The sequence below is a fragment of the Pseudorca crassidens genome, chromosome 15 (genome assembly GCF_039906515.1).
Source record: "Pseudorca crassidens isolate mPseCra1 chromosome 15, mPseCra1.hap1, whole genome shotgun sequence".
Lineage (NCBI taxonomy): Eukaryota > Metazoa > Chordata > Mammalia > Artiodactyla > Delphinidae > Pseudorca > Pseudorca crassidens.
Window position 1 is genome coordinate 23,182,789 of NC_090310.1, and position 24,296 is coordinate 23,207,084.

Here is a 24,296-nt window from a genome sequence, read left to right on the forward strand (position 1 = left end):
GTTCACCACCACAGAGAAAACCCCAGAGCCCAGCTGGGCACTCGTATCCTGAGTCAGGATCTGTGAGACGAAAATGAACTGGTGTGTGTCCATCCCCCACGGAAACGGGCAGCATACTGGCAAGGAGGAGCCGTGGCTCATTTTGAGGGCTGAGAGATGCTCAATAAAGAACTGTTGGTTGATTGGGGTTCTGGCTTTGCTGTTGTGTGCTCACGGCAAGGGCAGATCCAAGTTTTATGGACCGGCAGTGTAGACCGTATGGAGGGGCTGTCTGTAAGACAAAGAACATGAAAGTATCTTTTGTAAATGATAAAAAATCAAAACAAGACCATAGGAACACATTGCTAGAGGCGCTCCGGGGGCCTTGGAAGGGGCCCTGAAGAAGAAGCTTTATCAGCTGAACAGTGAAGCCTCCTCCGGGTCCTGCTCAAGCTTCTGCACCTCCGGGCCTTGACTGCTTCGTGGGGAAGCCTGCAGGGAGGGTGGCTGTGAAGTAATGGGGAGCGGCCTACCCGGAGAGGAGGAAGCGCTACAGGGTGGCAATGGGGGTGGACTTAGGGGTCAAGAGACCAAGGTTCAAATGTGGCTTCACCTCGGTGAACCTCATTTTCTTTGTCTGTGAAATGCACACACCTAGAAGGGTTGTTGGGAGGATTAACTGAAACAAGGCAGGTGAAGAACTTAGTACTGGGCCTGGCACTTAGACGTTTATTAAATTAAAATCATCATCGTCATCATCATCATCGTCATCATTGTACTAGCCCCAGTTCTGCCACTAGCTCTTTGGATCTAGGGAAATACTTTTTCCCTTCTCTAGATCTTAGCTTTCTCAGACCATTCAATTGGGGTGAGACCTCAGAATGACCATGGAGCTTTATAAATAGCATATTTCTGGACCCCCCCCCCCATGAGACCTACTGAATTAAAAATCTCAGGATATGAAATCACCCGGGAGTCTGCATTTTGGAAAAGCACCCCAGCTGGTTCTGACATAAATTCTTTGCTGTGAACCTTTGGCAGAACAACTGATTGCTCTAATTCCTTTCATTTCTATTGTCTTCACAACTCAGTAGCAAATCCTAAAAATACCCTGGTCTGTCTACAGAGTGTGTGGCATGTGACGTTTTTATGTCAAGTGCCAGAGTGTATTTTTTTCCAGGAAAGCATTTGAATGAGTAATGATTATGAACTTGTGCAACAGAGTGGCATCTGACCAAAACAGGCGCTCGCTAAATATTTGGTTATTTTACTATTTAAGTCATTTATTCATGCATGTATCCATGTATCCAGTATCCATGGAAAGTGGCCATATTTATATCCAGGCATTCCGGATATAAAGGTGGGAAGACAGCCAGGGTACCTGCCCTCAAGGAGTTTAAAATTTAGTCAGGGTAAGGGGCTACAAGCAGTAAACACATAAATGAGATGATTGGAGACTAGGTTATTGCTGTGAAGGAAATTAAAGAGACTGACTGGAAGCAGGAGTCACAACTTTAGATGGGATGGTGGGGAATCTGTGGAGGGGATATTTGAGTGAAACCTGAGGAATAAGAAGGAGGCAGCCGTGGGAAGAGGAGAGGGCAGAGGGAACTGCAAGTGCAAAGACCCTGAGGCTGGAGGAGAGGTTCGTGTGTTTATGGATAGGAAAAAAGCCTTTGTCATTGCAGCAGAGTGGCCCTATGGGAGGAAAGATGGTGCCGTGCAGGGTCACGCAGGACCTCTAGGGTGTATTAAAAGAGTTTGGATTTTATTCCAGCTGTGAAAGAAGCCACTGAATGGGTGAAAGGAAGTGATTTTCAACAGTGAGATGCCTGGTTAGCTGCCACATACTTAGAACGATCCAAAACTTGACCAAGCATGTCAAAATGGGGGGAAGATGCAGCTGTGTGTAACTTTTAAATTTTAGACAAAGCATATCCATGGGCCTGTATTTTGTTGTTCTTATAAGAACGATAAACGTGTTTTGGGGCCAGGTCGGTGGAAGGGTTCAAAAGCCATCTGATCCGGAGCGAGGAGCACTTCCAGAGTTACTGCAACAAGATCTTTGCGGGCTGGGACTTCTGCATCACCAGCCGCAGCGTGGCGGACCTGAAGCACAGCAGCCTGCGCTACGAGCTCCGCGTGAGTGCCACTCAGTTTTCTCTTGGCGGGAGGTGGGGTTACAGCTTGCAAAGGAGCTGGTGGGGGCCAGGCTGTCCCCAGTGCTTAGCTGTGTAGCCCTATGTAGTTTTCAAGAGCTTTTTGCAAAGAACCACTTCCTGGGGTTGATCACCTGAGCCCCAAGCATGAAGCTGGTGAACTGGGGCTGGGAAAAGATGTAGTATCTTCCCTTCTCCCCCATCACCTTGTACTATTTTTTGTTTTTGTTTTAATTTAGAAAATTAAAACAAAATTTAGAAATTTTAAATTTCTAAAATTTCTAAATTTTAATTTCTAAAATTTCTTTAATTTCTTTAATTTCTAAAATTAGAAATTTTAATTTCTAAATTTTAAATTTCTAAAATTTCTAAATTTTAATTTAGAAAACTTATTTTAATCCTAGTTGAAGAAAACTGTTATTCTTTTTTTTTTAAATTTTACTGGAGTATAGTTGATTTACCATATTGTGTTAGTTTCAGGTGTGTGGCAAAGTGATTCAGTTGTACATATACATATATTCTTTCTTTTTTAGATTCTTTTCTCATACAGGTTATCACAGAATATTGAGTAGAGTTCCCTGTCCTATACAGTAGATCCTTGTTGGTTTGTACGGTTATTTTTCTGCTTGATGAGAACCTGTCATAAACATCTCTTAAACCAGAAGAAATAGGACTAAGAATGCTATGGTAATAAGGTGGAGTGGAGAGAATATGAAAAAGCGGAATTTCCAGATTAATCAGGAGAAAAGGAGTAACAGATAGCATCTTGATCAAACCCACCGAAAAAAGGAGGAGACATGATATCAAAAGTTTAATGAAGTGAGATGGAAGGAATCAAATGAAGTGTATTATTTGTTTAAAGAAATAACATATAGGTAATAGTAACATATAGGTAATGTCCTGAATAGGTTATAGTTCTGTTTTCACAGTTATTGTGGAGTTTAATTTCAATCTTAAATAGAAGGTCTGCCTTCATTTAGGAGACATGGAAACTGGTTGGGCTTGGTCCAGGAGGGTATCCCTGGGGGAGATGAATATTTAGGAAACTTTAAAGATCGAGAGGGAGAGTATGACGGTGAGTCCCAGTTTCCACCCCTAAATATCCCTTCATCGCAGTGCTCACAAATGAGCTTTCTTTTGTTCTCAGGCAGATCTGGAGGAAGAAAGAATACGGCAGAAAATAGCAGAAAGGACCTCAGAAGAAACGATACGGATTTACTCTTTGAGACTGTTTTTGAACTGCATCGTGCTGGCCGTTTTAGCGGCATGCTTTTATGCAATCTATAGAGCGACTATATTCTCTCAAGAACACATGAAAAAAGTAAGTGCTCCGTGAAAGTCAATTTAACTTTTAGTCCCGTTGGACGTTATGTATGCTAAGTGTATCGCAAACCTCTCAGGTGGATACTATCATCATTCTGTTTTACATATGGGGATATAAGTTTGGCTGATATGACAGAGAACCTAAAATCAGAGTGACTAGTTTCCACTTGCAATAGAAAAAAGAAAAAAACATCCAGAATAGAGTGTTTGGGGTTCCTCCTCCTCCTGGAGTTTACAATGTTCAAATCCAGGCTGGACTGCCTGGATCTAACCCCCAACTGCACAGCTTACTATCTGGGGCCTCAGTTTACCTAAAATAACAGTGGTTTTAAAAATCCAAGTTGGGGGAAAAAAAAAAAAAAATCCAAGTTGGGGACTTCCCTGGCAGTCCAGTGGTTGAGATTCCACGCTTCCACTGCAGAGGGCACGGATTCAGTCCCTGGTTGGGGTATTAAGATCCCGCGTCCTGCAGCACAGCCGAAACAAATTAAATAAATAAATAAATAAAAATCCAGGTTGGTCTAGTGGCTCTGCTTCATGAAATCAATCATCAGGGGCCCAAGTTCCTTCCATCTTGTAGCTCTGCCACCCTTAGAATGTGGTCTTCTTCTGTATGGTACCGGGTAGCTCACCACATTCACATTCTAGCCAATGGGAAGGAAGTGAAGGGGATGAGAGCACACCCCTTCCCTTCAAGGGCAGGACCTGGAGGTTGCACTTAACACTGCCTCTTATATCCCTTTGGCCAGAATTTAGTCAGAGAGCCATTTACCTAGGAAGACAGTCAAATTACTTAGGAAATTTAGTTTTATCTCAGATAGCCATATATGTGACTAAATAATCTGTTATTATGAAAGGAGGAGAGAATGGCTGTTCCAAGTCAATTAGTTCAGCCTTGAAAATGCTTTCAGTTGCCTATTGACACAGAATACATGGATTTTTTATATTTCACCTTAATAAATCCAGTAGAGCTCAGTTTTCTTCTAGTATGGTACTAGATCATGGTTCCTCCGTTTGAACACCCAAGGAAGGAGATGGCTTAGTTTTAGGTGCCATGTTGAATGAAACAAATGTTTTGTTTTGTTTGCTAAACATGTTTGGGTTTTTTTTCTCCCTTACAGTTCTAATGAAATGTAATTGACATACAATATTGTATAAGTTTAAGGTGTTCAGCATATGACTTGACACACATACAGTTGAGTTCTTTTAAGGTCAGTTCATTTGTGATGCAAATTATTATACTCCTGACCAGTTCTGTTATCTTCATAGGAAATTGACAAGATGGTTTTTGGAGAGAACCTCCTGATACTGTACCTGCCTTCTATTGTGATCACGCTGGCCAATTTTATCACCCCAATAATCTTTGCCAAGATCATCCACTATGAGGATTATTCCCCAGGCTTTGAGATCCGGCTGACAATCCTTAGGTAATGCCTAGACATGCCAAGCACGTCACCACTTGTCCCCTCCCCTGCCCACGGCAGACATTGCTAATCCATTGTGGTACCTTTCCCTGCTGAGCCAAGAATCCTCTTCAGCCTTCAGACAGCCCCCATGAATGAATCAGAGTTTGCATATGCAGGGAAATCTCTTTGACTTGAGCGTCTATATTTTTTTCATGTATTAGCACATCGACAGCTGAAGGCATAGGGTGGGGCCCTTGGAAGAAATGTTGCTCTTAAGATGTTAGAAAGACAAGTGTATACCAGCAGGAGAGTGAGGAAGTGAGAGAGAGAAGGGAAGGCACCTTATAAAGGTATGTTATTTGGCAAGTTGCAACTGGGGCTCAGTCCTATGGGACATCTCTGGGAGTTTGCGTGGAAAATATCTTAGACTTTTCCAATGCAGGAGTGTGTGTCCTCCAGCAAGTATTTGGCCTCCCCTGCCTAAGGGTGGCTGGCTCCCAGGGGCATTAACTCCCTCACGCTTCTACCCCACTAGGCCCATGCGTGGCCTTGGGACGAGAGTTACAGCAGGAACTTGCAGCAGAAACCTGAGACTTTTGCTGGAGTGAGTGCTGAGAAAAATGTGGCCCAGTCACTGACTGTGTGTGCTACCATTGACTCTTTTTTTTTTTGGTTGACAGTTTATTAAATACACTACATTTGTACCTTATTCTGTAGTTTTTTAAGTCATTCACACATGGACTTAGTAAAAATGTACTTTATAGAAAACCATCTGCAAAACTAAAATAAAAATGCACATTTTGCTCACATCTTAGATAAACTGCTGAAAATATTAGGAATTATTTTATTGAAGGTGATCATGAAACATGAGGTGGCTTGAGTTTAGTAAATCTGACACCAGACCATGACTTCAGTAGTGTTAATGTTGAAATGTGGATGCAAAAATGTCTATTAACTAAACTGTTTAATCTAACAGTGTTTGAGAAACAGGACAAAATAAAGCATTATTTTTCCTTTACAGACACTTCTCTAAATCCAATTCCTATACACTTTCTTCTCTCCCATTCATGGAATTAGCTCTGCAGATTGATGAGGCAAAAAAAATTCCTTAAATAAAACCGAAACAAACTAGATCCTATTTACAAAACATGAAAAGGGAGAATTTTAAGTAGGTGTTATGGCAAAACTGGTTAAAACTATATACAGTCAAGCGACAGAATATACCTTTACTTCTGCAAATATAAATCTTTCCCCACCTCCTTTCTGGGAGAAATACATTTTCAGGGCATGGACTGTAAAACGGCATACAATGCAAAGACAGAAACAGAGAAGTTTGCAAATTCTTCTTATTTCCAGCTGTTGAAACAGTATTTTTGAGAGTTGAGGTTACCTCTAGCGGTGAAACCAGAGCCAGCTATTAAGCAGGCAGAATGCTACAGTAATTGAATACATGACCATTTCTCTTTTAGCACGTTCTTTGTTCTCCTCTTCCAGAAGTTGTAGACGTCTATTTAGTTTGATTATCTTTCATCTTAATGAAGCTGCATCTACAACGGTCATGTCATCTGAGGTTCCTTCAGTCGTTGTATCTGTATTTGAAATGCCATACATGGAGTCAGTCCTGACCAGCTGTCCGTTTAGGCGAACAGCATTTTCACTCATAGAGCGCTCTCTTTTTAGCCTGCCAACTGCATGGATTTCTTCATTTTGAAGGGTTGGAGGAAGTCTTTCTAAATCCAGAAAATCTAGTAGTCTTTCACTTAGCGTAAGCACATGAGGTGGTGTTTTTAGTGCCAGAGGTTTGAAGGGAGTTGACTGTATAAGGTCAGGATCTGCTGGTCTTGAAAATGGAATGTCTTCATTATTTCCTGCTACAACAGTTCTCTCTGGCACCTGCATAATCACACTAACATTTGAAACTCCTTCTTGGAATCCTTGTTCCAGGTCAGCACTTGGTGGTGCTACCTTTAATTTTTCCGAGACCCTCATTCTCTGACTAATAATACCTTCGGTGTATTCCATTTCATACTGAGCTCGACTGATTTCCGCCATCTCAGCAGCAGTGGGAGAAGGAAATGCTGCCCCACTCACTAAATGTGTCCCAACTACTGCTTGCTTTTCGGCATTATCTGCTTCTGTGCTTCATATTAAATCCTTTCACTTGCTTCAATATGCACGTGCTGGATTTAGAGCCACGCTTGTCCCCCTGTGCCCGCTGGAGGGTCCCCGGCGAGGACTGCTGCCCGCCGGCTCCCGGGGCCCTCGCGTGGGCGCCGTCAGAGGCCGTGGGCCAAGCTCATGGAGGCGCGCGGGCAAATCACCGGCCTGAGAGGCCCGCAGCGGGCTACCGCTGACTCTTTATAATTTGTTGTAATGTCTCTTCTCATACTAAACAAATATTCAGTTTCCTAAAAAAATAAAATAAAAAATAAAGAAATGGCAGGTGTAAAGCTGGGCCCAGGGAGTTAACACACATGAGTTAAGGAGGACCAGGTGGGGAGTGTGTGACACTGGAATGTTTTCTGTCTGCTTCTCAAATGCCTCAGATGGCATTTGCATCTTTGTTTAAACAAATCTTTTTATTTTGGAAATTTTCAAACAGGACAGTATAATGAACCCCCATGTGTACCCATCACTTAGTTTCAACTATTTACCAACGTTTTGCTAGTCTTGTTTCATGCAGTCCCCCCCACTCTGCTGGATTATTTTCAGCAAATCTCAGGCAACATGTCATTTCACCTGTAAACAGCTCAGTATATCTCTAAGTGACAAGAACTTTTCTTTTTAAACATAATCGTCATCACACCTCACAGAATTAAGTCAGTCCCCTGATGGAGTTGCAGAGGGCTTTCTATGGTTGGTTTATTCAAACCAAGACCCAAAGAAAGGCAGCATGCTGTGTTGGGTTGTTATGTCTCTTAAGTCCCCTTTATTCTTTCAAGAATTCCCCCCTTGTATTGTGCTATTGATTTGTGGGAGAAGCTGAGGGGTTTGTCCTGTAGAATGTTCTCTACTTTGGATTTAGTTCATTGCTCCGTCATGGTGTCTTTTGTTTTCCTGTATCCCTCCTCAAATGTAGATTCAGACTTTTTATTAGATTCCGTTTCAGTTTTTAGTTATGGAAACCTCTTTGGTGGTGATAGGTACTCACGTCCGCCCGAGGGAGGCACAGCATGTCAGGTGGATGGGTGGGTTTGCTCCCCTACCCACACACTTTTTAATGTTTCTATATCATTTCTTTTTTTTATTACAAACCAAACAATAGATGAAGCATCTTTAAAAAAAAAAAAAAATGAGCCCTCTGCCCTCCTCTCTTGAATCCATTTTCCCCCAGCAGCCCTCATCTTCACGGTTCCTATTGTTCATGCCAACGTTCACATGTTTTGTTTTCTTTTAAAAATAGGATTGTATCTACATGAAACTCTGCAGTGTAGTTTTTTCACTTCTCAGTATATCAGCCATCTCTCAAGGCTGATACTTAGAAGATTCAATTAGTTCTTTCCAGGAATTGTTCTCAGCGTGGCTACGTCATCTTGGATTCAGGAGTTCCCAGCTTTCTGATCTGTTTTTTCCTCTGCCATTTAAAAATTATTGTGGTAAAATACATATAACATGAAATTTACCATCTTAGCCACTTTTAAGTGTACGATTCAGTGGCGTTAAGTACATGCTCAGTGTTGTGCCACCATTGCCACTGTTTGGTTCCAGAATTTGCTCATCATCCCAAACAGAAACTCTGTGCCCATTTGTAGGTTTGCTGTTAAGAAAGGCAGCTTCTCTGCACCCCAGCCCTGTTCCAAGGGGCCCGCCTGCCCTGAGCCCTCCTCTTCCCATCCTCTCTCCTACCCTCTTCCCTGCAGGTGTGTTTTTATGCGGCTGGCCACCATCTGTGTGTTGGTGTTCACTCTGGACTCCAAGATTACATCCTGCGATAACTACCCGTGTGAGCTCTGTGGCTACAACCAGAAACTCTACCCGGTGAGGCTGCGGGGATGGGCCTCCTGCTCGGTGGGTCATTTGGGGGTGGTAGCATTAGGGTCGAGAGAACAGCCCGTGAAGCCAAGGGTTTGAATCCCAGTCGATCCTCATTCTTGCTGTGTAGCAGAGTCTGGCATGCCAGGCGCTTCTAATTCTAAGGGCTGGAAAACAAAAGTCTATGCTGGAGCTCAGAGGAGCATCCGCTGATGCCTCCCAGAGGCAGCAGGATCGGGGGCTGGAAATGGCATTGGGAGAACCTGGCTTTTTCTGCTCCAAGTCAGGCTCGTTTCTCTCTGGGTTTCAGTGCTGGGAGACCCAAGTTGGGCAGGAAATGTACAAGCTGATGATCTTTGACCTCATCATCATCTTGGCTGTGACCCTTTTTGTGGATTTTCCTAGAAAGTAAGTGTGAGGGGTCCCCCTCTTATCTCCCCCTACCCCCTCACCCTTTCCCTCATCCCCACCACAGGTTCCCATCACAGCTGCTCTTCACTAAGTGCTGGATGGTTCCGCATCCTGGGAACCACTGACAGCCATTGGTGACTTTGAAAAGCTCCAGGCCATCACCTCCCCCTGGTCCATGATGTGCCCCATGGAAAGGCAGCACGAAGCAGAAACGGTGCTGCTTTCCGCGGGGCTGCCGCGGGGTGACGTCTTGCCGGCCCCTCCGGGCTGCAGTGGATGCCACATTTCCTAGTCTGGGTTCAAGACCCAGCACTGCCGCTTCCTAGTCATGTGACTGAGGGCAAGTTATTTAAGCTCTGTGCCTGTTTTCCTACCTGTGAAATGGGAATAGTAGCAGTGCCCACCTCATAGCACTGTTGTGAGGATTAAATGACAAAATGCAGATAAAAGTACTAAGAACACTCCATGCCACAGAACTCAACAAAACATTAACTATCACCATCAGGATTGTCATTACTATGCTGTCATTAAAAAAGAAAATTATTCTCAGCATCTCCTTGAGCCTTAAGTGAAACCCTGTTCACTTAGTCCCTTTTATACCCACATGTACAAATTCTCCTGGTATATGCCAGAAGTCCAGGAAGCCCTTAAAAGTCAACATTAAAAAAGAAACTGTCCTTTTAAAAAATTACACAAATATGAAGTGAACATGTGCCTATTAAAGTTTTTTTTAATATTTAAACTTAAATACAGAGATCCAGAGAATAGTGAGAATTGTCTTTTGTTACCTTACCCCTACTTCCCAATCCCACCCCACTCCACGGAGGTGACCCTTGTTCACACTTTGGGGTAGATCCAGCAGTCCTTAAAACTAAAGACACACATTTGTATAAATACATGTGTAAGTAAACACACAGTCTTGCTGGAAGTGTTCTTTTTTACCCCACAGATGGGATCGTGGTACATCCACATGGGTCCGCAGCTTGCTTTTTCTCCCCCATACAAACAAACTACCGTGAACAACTTTCCCTGTCAAGGCACGTGGATTTTCCTCTCTCGCTTTAAGGACTGTATGTTATTCCACTGTACCCATGGCTTCTGATTTGTCGATGCAGCCCCTACTGCTGGGCCTTTAGGTTGTTTCCAGTAGTTTTGCTAATATGTGGTCATGCTACAGTGAACAGCTATGTGTGTTTATCTCAGGCCCCTGGTCCTAGGGTTTTTGTAGAGAGCTTCTAGGATTCCAGGGAGTAGCGTGCAGGCTGGTAGGTCCCCATAAGCCACTTTCTGTGCGGATGCACAGTAGCTCAATACTTTTTGGGTTGAGTGGCAAACTAGAGCACAGAGACTGCCCGTGTCATTTACTGTCAACTGCAACGCAGTGAAGTAGGCTGCGTTATAATGCCCTCACATTCCAGATGAGAAGAATGAGCCTTATCTAACGTTATTTGGCCGATAAGCTGTAGATCTGAGACTTGGACCCTGGTGTTAATGATTCCAGAGTTCACTGCATTCTGCATCTTCTAGACATATGACTAAGCAGTTTCCATAAGAAGTATGTGTGGAAACAGCCCTGATTTTGTGGATGTGGTTCTGTGGCCTTGGCAGACACTGTAGTCCAGGTGATAAATGGTCCTGTTTGTTTCCAGGATCCTGGTGACCTACTGTTCCTCTTGGAAGCTGTTTCAGTGCTGGGGACAGCAGGAGTTTGCTATCCCTGATAATGTTCTAGGGATCGTTTATGGGCAAACCATTTGCTGGATTGGAGCCTTCTTCTCACCCCTTCTTCCTGCAGTTGCAACCTTGAAGTTCATTATCATCTTTTACGTGAAAGAGGTAAGGAGAGGTGGGGTTGAGGGGTCAGTAACTGAGACCATCCTTGACCTTGCAAGACCTTCGGCACACGTGCTTGGAGCCCACCCACATCCCATTAGATGTATCAAAATTGCATCCCTTATTTGATACATATTTTTATTCTGGAAAAAAGGCTAATGGATTTTCGCATTTTTGTCATTTTGAGAGTTTTGTTAAGAATGATTTTGCTCCTGTGATTTTAAAAAATGTTTTTTGTATGTAACTACGAGTTGCGTTGCAGTTGATCAATCAGTTGACGGTGGTTCATTTTGGTGATGTTTAACAAAAGGTTTATTAACTAAAGTTTTGTAGTTTTCTGTTTGGATTTTGGAGCTGGTGCATTTATTTTCAGTTCTCAATTATTTGTGTAGCTCCTCAAACGGCTCACAGGCCCTAGGCATTGTACCTGAACTAAGTGCTTAATGGGTGAAGTAGCTCTATAGAGGACTAACTTATCTGGGCTTATTAACCAAACTTTTTCTTTATTGTAGAGGCAATATATGTTCACTATTAAACATTTAAACAATACAGATATGTATTCCATCCCTTCTTCCAGAGGTAGCCTCTGTTAATAACCCCTGACATTATTGATCACCTATTATGCCAAGCCCTGAGGATTCATAAATGGAAGTAATAATCGTAGTAATAACAATAACAACGATACACCCTTTGAAGTAGGCACTGCTAGTAACCATATTTTATAAATTAGGAAGCTGAAGTTTAGAGAGGTTAAGTAACTGGTCCAAGCTCACACAGCTTATAAATGACTCCTGGGATTTGAACCCAGGTTTACCTCACTCCAGAGCCTAAGCTCTTAATCCAGTAGGCAGGGCCTTGATTTGGGTCATGCTTTCTACCTGGGTGTTTTGGCCTTTGAAGAATGTTCTGATGCTTTCATTTGGAAACTTAAATCGGCTGAAGTCACCAAGGGAGAGATGGATGCGAGAAAGCTCAGAGGAGCTTGTTCTTCTTCCAGAAAATAGGTTAGGCAGTGGTTTCCTAGCGTATAGCCCAGTAAAGACAGCGTAGGGGTAATGGAATGGGTCACGGGTACTGGACTGAGTTCTGACACCCCCGTCTGACTGGCCACCTGCCCCCAGACACCCTAACAGGACACCAAGTGTCCCTGGTGCTCAGTGCCCTCGGCTCACAAGATGTTCCAGCTGCTGCAGTCACAGGAACTTGATGCCCCTTCCCGAGGCTGTAGCTTTCTAGAATGTTAAGGAGGATGCCTGTTACTGTACCCCTCTCCCCGTCCCCACCTGATTTCTCCTTCAAGTCTTTTTTCCCTCAATGGAAATATTTATTTTTAATATATAGGAAAAATACATATGCTTGTAAAATTCAAGCAAATATCTCCTGTTGTGGTGTGTATATATTCAGTACGTGTTTAAACCCCTGTAGAGAATAAATACTTTTCGAATTCTTTCAAATCATCACATTGTGCGCTCTTAAGTATCTTACCATTTTATTTGTCAATTATACCTCAGTAAATCTAAAAAAAGAGAGAAATTTACAGTAAAATGTTTAAAAAAATACTAAAAAAAAACTTAAACAAGATCATACAGTACAGAGTTTTGGAATCTACCCTTTTCATTTCACAGTGCCATGTAGGATATAAAGCTTTTCTAAGGGCTATGTGATTTTCCATTGTGTAGATGCACTTTAACCTTTAAGGAACCCCTTGGGTAGCTACTTAGGTTGCTTTCAGTTATTCCCTGTTATTAACAACTGTAGCAGTAAATATCCATATACTTATTTTTTGACCCATTTTTAAAATTTTGGTCTATACTGCTGACTACTCTAGAAAGATTATACCGATTTACATCCTATAATACATGACTGTGCTCATTTATCCTCAAGGAAGCTGTGCTCTTAATTTTTCCTCTTTCTTCCTCTCCCCTTAGATAAGTCTTCTTTACACCTGCAGACCCTCTCCGAGGCAGTTCAGAGCATCTAATTCTAATTTCTTCTTCCTGTTGGTGTTACTGATTGGGCTGTGCTTGGCAATAATACCTCTGACAATCAGCATTGCACGGTAAATATGACTTTGTCTTCTAGAACATTCCCTCCTTGACATGTCCGTCTTTTATGTTAAAGGCTTCATTGCATTCTTTATTGGCTTTCCTCGTAGCGCTCCACCCGCAGAGGTCAGTAAGTCACTCCTGGCTCAGCCAGGCCCACCTTTGTTTCGGAATATCTTGGGTCACTTCTGAGCTTGGGCTTGCAGGGTTCTCACTGTGTTTGAGAGTGTCGGTTGGCTCTGTTCTACCCAGATCCCTTTTCCTAGTATCTCTCTTCTCGTCCCCTTTGGGATTGTTTCTTTGTTTCTGATTATGAAGTTAATACATGGTCACTGAGAAGACTTGGAGTGTCTTCTGTTGCCAAGCACTGTGCTAGCTGCTAGGGGTATAAAGACAATTCAGACATGGCACAAGGAATGTAGTGTCTAGTGTGGAATTTGGAAAAAGCAGAAATGCTCAGTCCTGAGGATGGGAAGTTGAGGGTTCAAATCCCAGTGATGCCACCCCCTAGTGTTCTAACCATTTACACCAGAGGCTGGAAAGAGAGTAAATGATTTAGGTTTTCTGGGCCATATGGTTTCTATAGCAACTATTCAGCTCAACTGTTTACATATCATCTGTGTTGCAGCCACAGATGATATATAAACTAACAGGCATGACTGTGTTCCAGTAAAACTTCATTTATAAAAATTAGGCTTGGGACTTCCCTGGTGGTGCAGTGGGTAAGACTCTGCACGCCCAATGCAGGGGGCCCAGGTGCAATCCCTGGTCAGGGAACTAGATCCCACATGCATGCCTCAGCTAAGGAGCCCACGTGTGGCAACAAAGACCAGGTGCAACTAAATAAATATGAAAAAAAAACCAAAAATAGGCTGTGGGCCAGATTTGGCCTGTGGGCTATAGTTTGCCAACCCTTGACTTACAGTCTCATGGAATTCCATTTCTTCATCTTTATTGTATTTTATCTTATTTTTTTCCATTTCTTAATCTTTAAATGAAAAGTCTAGAACTTTGAATTCCTCTCTCAGGTTTTATTATTTTTTAAACTAAACTGAGTCTATATATTTTTATTGTAATAGTGGTATGTTACATATATTGAAAAATTCAAGCAGTACAGAAAAGGGTATAAATTAAAGAGAAAATACTGCTCCCCATTCCCACCTCTTAGTCCTACTCTAAGAGGTGACCACTGTTAACATTTTATGAACCCTTCCAGAAAGTTATTATGAAAAATGTATCTTTAATGCATCTGGAATAATACTGTTTGGCAGCTTAATTCTTTTTTTCAGTTTATATTGTGCCCTTTTCCAGGCCAGCACATAGAGAGCTCTCATTCTTTTAAAGTAATTTTTAGCTTTGATTTTTTTAATGAGAAATACATTCACATGGAACAGAACTCAAAAAGTACAAAAGAGGGCTTCCCTGGTGGCGCAGTGGTTGAGAATCCGCCCGCCGATGCAGGGGACACGGGTTCGTGCCCCGGTCCGGGAAGATCCCACATGCCGCGGAGCGGCTGGGCCCGTGAGCCACGGCCGCTGAGCCTGCACGTCCGGAGCCTGTGCTCCGCAACGGGAGAGGCCACACCAGTGAGAGGCCCGCGTACCAAATAAAAAAAAAAAAGTATAAAAGAGTATATGGCGGAAGTTCATTCTCCAATTCTATTTCCTAACTACTTAGTTTCTGTCTAAGACAGTCATATCTGTATGTGTTTGTCTCTCTCTCAGTGGTTCTTTATTCTGTTGTATGAATGGATCATAAATTGTTCATCCATTTCCTTAAACAACATTTAGGTTATTTCCAGGAATCTATTTTTAATCCCTAAAATAGAGCTGCAGTGGAATATTTCCTACACAGAACTTTATGATAAGAATGTAGGCAATTCCTGTAAGCCTTAATTTAATTTTTTCCATTGTAATTTTATTTTTCCCTGCTTTTTATTTTGAAAAATTTTAATCTATAGAAAAGTTGAAAAAAGCAACAATGAAAATTTATATACCCTTTTCCTGGCTGTCCCAGCTGTTAACATTCTGCTACGTTTGTTTTCTCTCTGTATATACATACATTTTTTGTGTGTGTGATGATGAACCATTTGAAATTAAGCTGTAGGCATCATGACATTTCATTCCTAAATACTTGAACATGCAGTTCCTAAAAATAAGGACATTCTCCGTTCTACATATCCACAATAACATTATCGCACCTAAGAAAATTAATGCCAATATCATATTCCTGCCATTTTCAAATTTCTCCAGTCCCAAGATAGTCTTTTATAGCTTTATTTTTTAAATGAAGATCTTTCAAGTTTTGCTCATTACTTTTGGTTGCGATGTCTCCTTAGTCTTTGATTCTTCAGTTTCCTCACCACTAAATTAAGAGACTGAAGGGCAGACTCCCCACATTCTGGAGTTGTCTGATTGCTTTCTCACAGTGTCATTTAACTTGACCTTCTTCTTCTTTTTTAAATTTCTGGTGCTCAATTTATTGTTGTTCTAAAATATCACCAGAGTAGCTATCTTCAAGTAACAGTTTCTTTTTTCTTTTTGAAGTATAGTTGATTTACGATGTTGTGTTAGTTTCAGGTGTACAGCAAAGTGATTCAGCCGTATATATATGGCTTTTTCTTTTTCACATTCTTTTCCCTTTTAGGTTATTACAAAATATTGAGTATAGTTCCCTGTGCTATACAGTAGGTCTTTGTTGGTTATCTGTTTTACATATAGTAGTGTGTATCCCAAACTCCTAATTTATCCCTACCCACCGGCCTTCGCCTTTGGTAACCATAAGTTAGTTTTCTATGTCTGTGGGTCTATTTCTGTATTGTAAATAAGTTCATTTGTATCTTTTTTTTAGATTCCACATATAAGCAATATCATATGATATTTGTCTTTCTCTGTCTGGCTTACTTCACTTAGTATGATAATCTCTAGGTCCATCCATGTTGCTGCAAATCGCATTATTTCATTCTTTTTTATGGCTGAGTAATATTCCACTCTGTGTGTGTGTGTGTGTGTGTGTGTGTGTGTGTGTGTGTGTGTGTGTGTGTGTGCTTCCTATCCATTCATCTGTTGATGTATACTTAGATTGCTTCCACGTCCTGGCTACTGTAAATAGTACTGCTATGGACATGGGTATGCATGTATCTTTTTGAATTAGAGTTTGCTCCAGGTATATGCCCAGGAGTGGGATTGCAGGATCATATGGTAACTCTTATTTTTAAACTTGACCTTCTGTCCTGAATTTCCTATAAACTGGAAGTCAGGTCTAGAGACTTGATGAGATTTCAGGGTAAGCATTTTTGACCAGAATATTCCAGAAGGCCCATGAGGTCAGGCGGATCCTTGTGGGTCACTGTTAACAAAGCTTTGTGGGTACGCAGAGGAGGGATGCTCAGCCTGTGCTGCAGGCCTGGCCCTGAGCCCCGTGCTCTGTGTCCTGGTAGCATCCCTTCCTCCAAAGCCTGTGGGCCCTTCACCAACTTCAACACCACCTGGGAGGTGGTCCCCAAGATGGTGAGCACCTTCCCCAGCTCGCTGCAGTCTCTGGTCCATGGCATCACGTCGGAAGCCTTCGCAGTGCCTTTCTTCATGATCCTCTGGTGAGTGAGAACCACCTGGATTCTGCAGGTATTTTCCACTGTGGCTGGTGGGCTCCTCTCCGCTGGAAAATGGAGCTCACCCACGCCTCTTGATATGGTACCAAACCTCTCTGAGCCACACTTTTCCATCTCTAAGATGTCAAAATAAGACCAGTAGTAATTCTTTCAGAGGGTCACTGAGCAGGTTCAGGGAGATCCCACTTGTAATTAGCCAGAAGCCTGAGTTATAAAATGTAACCCAAGAAATGTTGCCTATTATTATATTACTGATTATTCACAAAATTAGTTGCTCTTTGGAAAAGGAACTGGTAACTGGGCTGAGAGAAGAGCACCAGACTAGAAGCATGCACTTGAACCCTGGCTCTACCACTTACAAGCTGTGTGGCCTCAGGTCATCATATACCCTCTCTGAGCCTCGATTTCCTCACCTGGAAAATGGGAATAAGAATGGCACACACCTCGTAGGGCTGTGAGAAGAAGGACACATGGTAAAGTGCTTAGCAGAGGACCTGGCCTTTAGTGAAGGCTCGATAAATGACAAGTGTTGGGTGCAGGGGCGACGAGGGATTTTGTGCAGTGATTCACTTTGAGTGTAATTCTAATCACAAATATCTGTTGAGGACTTACTTTGTACTAGGCATTGTTCTGATTACAGCCCATTCTCATTATTCATAAATTCCGTAATTTTTTTCTGTATTGCAAATGTGCTTAGTAGCTAAAATATTTTTGTAACCCCAAAATCAGTACTAATGGTGTTGTTTTTGGTGATTATTTGTAGACATGCATAGAGTAGTAAAAAATTTGAGTTGCCTGATGCACAGTGTCTCAGTGCCTTTGGGCTGCCATAGTGAAATATCATAGACTGGGTGGCCCAACAACAGAAGTTTATTTCTTACGGTTCTGGAGGCTGGAAGTCCAAGATCAAAGTGCCAGCATGGTCGGATGAAGAGCCTCGTCCTGCTTACAGACTTCTTGTATTCTCATATGGCAGAAGGGACTAGGGTGCTCTCTGGAGTCCCTTTTATAAGGGCACTAATCCCATTTGTGAGGGCTCCTCATGGCCTAATCACCTCCCAAAGGCCCCACGTTCTAATACCATCACCTTGGGATTAGGATTTTGCAACATATGAATTTGAGGGGGACACAAATATTCAAACCATAGCTCAGACTGTAACTTAAGTGTCCTTTTTGTGATCCATTTAGTGCGATGTTTCTTGCATTTTGTGCTTTTGGTTGGTGATTTCACTGTTCACGCATAGAGCTGAAGTGCTGTCTAGGGTTCCTAAGTGCAAGAAGGCTGGGATGGGTTTTATGAAGAACATATGTGTGTTAGATAAGCTTCATTCAGGCACGTGTCATGGTGCTGTTGGCTGTGAGTTCAGTGATATTAAATAAGGTGTCTTGAAACAGAAACAGGATTATGTATTAATAACCTTCTCTCTCAAGAAACATAAAACACAGTATTGATCAGTTGACAAAAATGTTGTGACCAGGGGCATAAAGGAACCTATTCTGTATTTCCCCCCGGGGCACTGGTTCAGTGTTCCTGGAGACTATAGAACAGAAGAGAAGTACCACAAATCACTGGAATTGATTGTAGCTTACATGTATTAACTCATGCAATCAGCACAGTTATCCTACGATATAGATATTATTAGAGGAAAACCCCACCATAATGCAAGAAAGGGGTTAAAGAATTCATTTGTTAAAGGCAGGATACCTTTGATATTCATAAAATGATGTGGGGTTGCAGCCAGTTAGCCTGGAATTGCAAGGATCTCAGAGTCCAGCAGTTCCATCCTAATCGATTCACCCCAGCTGTGGTTTGGCCGGCACCATCTGGTGGTGGTTACCTGATCTGGCTTCCACATCTTTGGGGGTCATTCTTGTCCTTGGCCATGAGGACTTCCAGAAGAGAAGACTGACATCACTGATTCCCATGGCCCTCAGCCCTCTCTGGGGAGACTGGACAGGCAGCCACCTCCCCTGCACAGAAAACAGGAACCAATTGCCAGTCGCTTTTATTCAAAATTGTATTATCTTAGGCTTGTTATCACTGGATTTTCCTCTATTATCCCCATTTTATAGATGAGGAAACTGAGGCCAGGGAGGTTCCACAGTGATCACCCACAGCCAGTTCTTTCTGTGCTGAGCTGGCCTTCTGGCCCATCTCCTCCTCTCTCCCCTCTCATGTGTGTGCCAGGGGAGCCTCAACAGCGTTTAATATTAACTCTAGAAAGCAAGGCAGGAATCAGTCTCTGCTGCCACTGCCCAATAAAACCCCTCTGCCTGTTTCATTTTTTCTTTTCTTTTCTTTTTGTTGGAGTATAGTTGGTTTACAATGTTGTGCTAGTTTCAGATGTATACCTCTGGCTGTTTCTGATGCCCTCTGCTTGGGAGACGTGAGGGTTTTCTTTCTTTTTTTCTAACAAAAGTAAAACTGTTCCAGGCGAAGTGTGTCGGGTTGTTTTCCAGTGGCCTTCAGATGGTACAAACTCCCTAGTGACCTCTCGCCTTTTGTTGCAGTCTCGTCATGTTCTACTTCATCGCCCTAGCAGGAGCGCACAAGCGGGTGGTTGTCCAGCTCCGAGAGCAGCTGTCCCTGGTAAGGAAGCACCGGTCCCAGGGACAAGGCTGGGACATTTACCCAGGACACTGAAAGGAATGGGGAGCTCTTCCCAGGGAGAGGGTGGGATTTCCCATCACCACTCCCCCAGAACCCTGCCTTCAGGCTCGGCCTCCTCCAGCCCCATTCATTCCCTGACTCATCCATTCCCTCAACATTTGTATCCTCATACTGTGCTGGGATACACAGGTGAAGAAGAGAGACAAGGCTGCTTAGTAGTTAAAGAAAAGAGATAAATTCCAATTGCGATAACTGGTATGATGATGATACAGAGAGGTAGTTAGAGTGGCGGGTGGACCGTCTGCTGCTGAGATGGTGGCCACGGAAGGCCTCTTTGGAGGCGGCGATGGTGGAGCTGAGACTCGAATGATGAGAGGCGCCAATTATGGGAGGTCTTGGGCATGTGAGTAACAGGCAGAGGGTGCATTGAGGAGTGAGCTGGGCACTGCTGGGCCCAGGGGGAAGGGCGGTGTGGCTGGAGGGTGCAGGATGATGGGGAGAGGCAAGGCGATGCTAGAGTCACAGCATAGCTGGGGTCACAGCATCACCTGAGGGCTCTGGTGGGAAGTTTGGGTTTAATTCTGAGTGTGATGGGAAGCCATTGGAGGGTGGTAAGTAAAAGTCTGATGTTCATTTTTAAAGGAACATTTTTACAAGGCCGCTTTGTGGACCAGGGGCTGGGGAGGGAGGAAGAGTGAAAGAGGCAATTTGGAGGTCATTGCCATGGTCCAGTGGTTATTACCTACCAAGTCTGATAGGTCGAAATAATGATATTTGTTTCCAAATATATTGAATGTGCTCTTGAACCTGTCTGTGTTTTTAGGAAAGTCGTGACAAGCGTTATCTAATCCAGAAACTAACAGAAGCCCAGAGGGATATGAGGAACCGGCTAGACTGACGGGGAGATGCTGCAGTGTGCGGTTTACAGGCTGGCCTGGTGACCTGCCAGCCTACACCATCTACCTGAGGTTTTAGCAGAAATTTTTAAATATATTTTTCTGGAATTTGGGCCTTTCCTGCAAGTGGTTCCATACGTGCAGCTCCAGTGCCTGTGTTTACATAACCCAGCCCCTGTTTAATGCTTTAGGGACTTAGAAAAGTAGGTTTGCCTGAGGCCCAGCAGCTCAGGCTCAACCAAAACGCTGAAGCCATTGAAGGTTTTCAACCAAAATTGCGGAGAGACCATTTATAGTTCTACAAGCTTATTTGTATTGTCTTTTAAAGTTAACTGTAGAGGTCATCTATCCATGAGCCTGGGTTAGTTCTTTGGAGCCAGGTTCTGGGGGTTTAGGCTGAGAGGTGTTCCTTAAGAAGTAGTGACTCTCTAGGATGGTTCTGTAGACTTAGAATGGAGACTCGATTTTTTTGAAATGGAGAAACCCTTGAATTGTGATGTTTGGACCAGATGGTGGGAGCATGAAGAGGATGGTTATGTAATTTCAGCTACATGAGAATATGTAATATGAGAATAATATTCTAGGAGAGAAAAGCCCTTCCTGCTGTGCGAATGAACAAGGCCCCGAGTGCCCTGGATTGAGCCCTATGAGGAGGGGAACAGCGGCAGGATGGCAGCCAGGATTTCGTAGCTTCCTGGGCATTTTGCCACAGCTTTGTTACTCAGGGCAAACTGCCTTTAAGGGCCTGGATAGCCACAAAACTTCCGTCCCTCTAGTCCTGGGTTTGGGGACTTGGCAGAGTGCCATCCATATGGAGAGGCAAAGTTTGTCTCTCAGTCTTCCAAAAGCCGTTTCCCTTCCTGCACTGAGGTCTCTCAATCACACTTCATGGTTCGGAGCCAGGCTGGAAAGGACCGTTGAGTCTTTGAGTGTTTCGGCATGTGGGTTGCAGCATCAGGCCAGCCTGTGCCAGTGGACCAAACTAGACTGAATGCTGGCGTCTTAAATGTACGTATTCATATTTGTAAGGGCTGTTGTTTCTCTTGTGCTTAAAATTTTTAATTTTATTTTACAAAACATGCAGAGTATCTCTTCAGATTTCCATTACCATAAAAACCATCTGCGATAAATACCTCATCACTGAAACTGATATCTTTAAACCTTTTAATATAAGCCTAGATTATGGTTTTTTTTTTTTTTTTAGATTATGGTTTAATGTAAGCAGTTTTCATTCTAATACCTTCAGAATCTTTTTCAAAGTACTGTAGTTTTGTAACGACCGTGTGTACCTTCCTTCTATGGTTTTCCTTCCTTTCACTGGCTCTAAACCTTTCCTGGGGGTAGCCTGGAATTTAAAGGTGGGTGCAGGTTTTAGAAAGCTGCTGCTGTGAAGTATATTTCCCCCCCTCCCCCCATTACTCAAAAATGATTGACTCCTTGCTCTGAGAAGCAAAACAAGCTCACCATAGTTAACATACTTCTGTGTACTTGTCCCTTTGCCAAAGTTTTTTTTTCCTGCTCTTCTACAGGTAGTATTAACACGGGATATTTTTATACCTATAAAACTGATGAGGTTTTCTTTTCTTATCTTGTTAAGGTTTATGAATTTTGAAGTCTAATAACTAGTATCATGGAATTTTGAGCAAACGGAAGTTCATTCCATCCTCACTTTTAAAAAATTCTAAATTGTTGGCATTTTTGCCTAGAGAATTTATATGTATAACATTCTTGCCTTCACCATGCTTCTGAAAACAGTCAAGTTTTCTGTGGTGTGTGTGTGTGTGTGTGTGTGTGTGTGTGTGTGTGAGATGGAAGCTCTGTTTTCTTTCCCTATTATTATACTGAAATATGCTAATATATTCATTTTAGTTAAATGCTGCTAATTTGCATACTTCTTACTTGAATGTTTTTATATATTTTGATAACTTTAATAACTGCGGATGACGTCTGTATAATTGTTAAAGTGCAGCTCTCGCTAACAAATGTGCATTACAACTACTGATTAAACTATGTCTTGAAGGTTTTAAAATGTGATTCTGTGTATTTGAATTCTTGGAGGCGTCTTGTTAGCAGTCAGGTGATCATGAAAGCTGTAACAGTTTGTAAAGTTGCTCTTTACCTTTTCCTAGAATCAGAAGAAAGAAGTGTTCAATTATAGAAAATCATCAAATGAGTGCTTTTAAGACTTGCTTTTAAGCCAAGGAGGGATGTGTGTATGTGTGTGTGTGTGTGTGTGTGTTTTGTTTTGGGTTTTTTTTTTTGCGGTACGCGGGCCTCTCACTGTTGTGGCCTCTCCCGTTGTGGGGCACAGGCTCCGGACGCGCAGGCTCAGCGGCCATGGCTCACGGGCCCAGCCGCTCCGCGGCATGTGGGATCTTCCCGGACCGGGGCACGAACCCGTGTCCCCTGCATCGGCAGGCGGACTCTCAACCACTGCGCCACCAGGGAAGCCCGAGACACACAAATCTTTGTCAATATATATATATATTTTTCTTTTGAAACAGAGACCTGGAAATGGGATTACGGCCAAGATTTTAAGGCTTTTGAGAGCTAGATTTATACTCAGGAGCTTTACATGAGAATGTTACAACACCCTCACTTTCACCAACTATTTGGATCTAAAAAGGTATATAATAGTCAATCATAATTTTAAATTATTGCAGTGTGTTAATTTGAAAACAATTAGCAACATTATTTTTACAATGGCAGTGTATCTTAAATATTTTATAGTAACGGGTAATTGAAACACAAAAGACCCTGAATAGCCAAAGCAATCTTTTATTTATTTATTTATTTATGGCTGCGTTGGGCCTTCATTGCTGTGCGTGGGCTTTCTCTAGTTGTGGTGAGTGGCGGCTACTCTTCGCTGCAGTGCGCGGGCTTCTCATTGCATTGGCTTCTCGTTGTGGAGCACAGGCTCTAGGCGTGTGGGCTTCAGTAGTTGCAGCGCGCGGGCTCAGTAGTTGTGGCTCGCAGGCTCTAGAGCGCAGGCTCAGTAGTTGTGGCGCACGGCCTTAGTTGCTCCATGGCATGTGAGATCTTCCCAGATCAGGGCTTGAACCCGTGTCCCCTGCATTGGTAGGAGGATTCTTAACCACTGCACCACCAGGGAAGCCCATAGCCAAAGAAATCTTGAGAAAGAAAAACGGAGTTGGAGGAATCAGGGTCCCCGACTTCAAACTATACTACAAAGCTACAGTAATCAAGACTGTATGGTGCTGGCACAAATACAGAAATATAGATCAATGGTACAGGATAGAAAGCCCAGAGATAAACCCACACACATATGGTCACCTAATTTATGACAAAGGAGGCAAGAACATACAATGGAGCAAAGATAGCCTCTTCAGTAAGTGGTGCTGGGAAAATAGGATAGCTACATGTAAAAGAATGAAATTAGAACACTCCCTAACACCATACACAAAAATAAACTCAAAATGGATTAAAGACCTAAATGTAAGACAGGACACTGTAAAATTCTTAGAGGAAAACATAGGAAAAACACTCTTTGACATAAACCACAGCAAGATCTTTTTTGAACCACCTCCTCGAGTAATAAAAATAAACAAATGGGACCTAATAAAACTTAAAAGCTTTTGCACAGCAAAGGAAACCATAAACAAGATGAAAAGACAACCCTCAGAATGGGAGAAAATATTTGCAAATGAAACAACGGACAAAGGATTAATCTCCAAAATATACAAACAGCTCATGGAGCTCAATATCAAAACAAACAATCCAATTAAAAAATGGGCGGAAGACCTAAAGAGACATTTCACCAAAAAAGACACACAGATGGCCAAAAGGCACATGAAAAGATGCTCAACATCACTAATCATTAGAGAAATGCAAATCAAAACTACAATGAGGTATCACCTCACACCAGTCAGAATGGCCATTATCAAAAAATCTAGAAATAGGGCTTCCCTGGTGGCGCAGTGGTTAAGAATCCGCCTGCCAATGCAGGGGACACGGGTTCGAGCCCTGGTCCGGGAAGATCCCACATGCCGCAGGGCAACTGGGCCCATGAGCCACAACTACTGAGCCTGCG

The 24,296-nt window shown here is 42.8% G+C and overlaps 1 protein-coding gene and 1 pseudogene across 3 annotated transcripts in view; one reads left to right on the forward strand and one right to left on the reverse strand.

Moving 5' to 3' along the window:
* The window catches only part of TMC7 (transmembrane channel like 7), a 50,501-nt gene extending 28,222 nt beyond the window's left edge, over nt 1–22,279 (forward strand). For all 3 annotated transcript variants that reach the window (XM_067706518.1, XM_067706516.1, XM_067706517.1), the window contains 10 exons: nt 1,974–2,121; nt 3,286–3,459; nt 4,731–4,888; nt 8,728–8,845; nt 9,150–9,247; nt 10,900–11,086; nt 13,012–13,142; nt 16,568–16,723; nt 19,250–19,328; nt 20,173–22,279. In XM_067706518.1, coding sequence (XP_067562619.1) covers nt 1,974–2,121; nt 3,286–3,459; nt 4,731–4,888; nt 8,728–8,845; nt 9,150–9,247; nt 10,900–11,086; nt 13,012–13,142; nt 16,568–16,723; nt 19,250–19,328; nt 20,173–20,247 — 1,324 coding nt within the window. In that variant the 3' untranslated portion in view covers nt 20,248–22,279. The remainder of the gene's footprint in view (nt 1–1,973; nt 2,122–3,285; nt 3,460–4,730; nt 4,889–8,727; nt 8,846–9,149; nt 9,248–10,899; nt 11,087–13,011; nt 13,143–16,567; nt 16,724–19,249; nt 19,329–20,172) is intronic.
* On the reverse strand, nt 6,030–7,082 carry LOC137207088 (mitochondrial fission factor pseudogene; annotated as a pseudogene).
* Nucleotides 22,280–24,296: the final 2,017 nt, after the last annotated feature.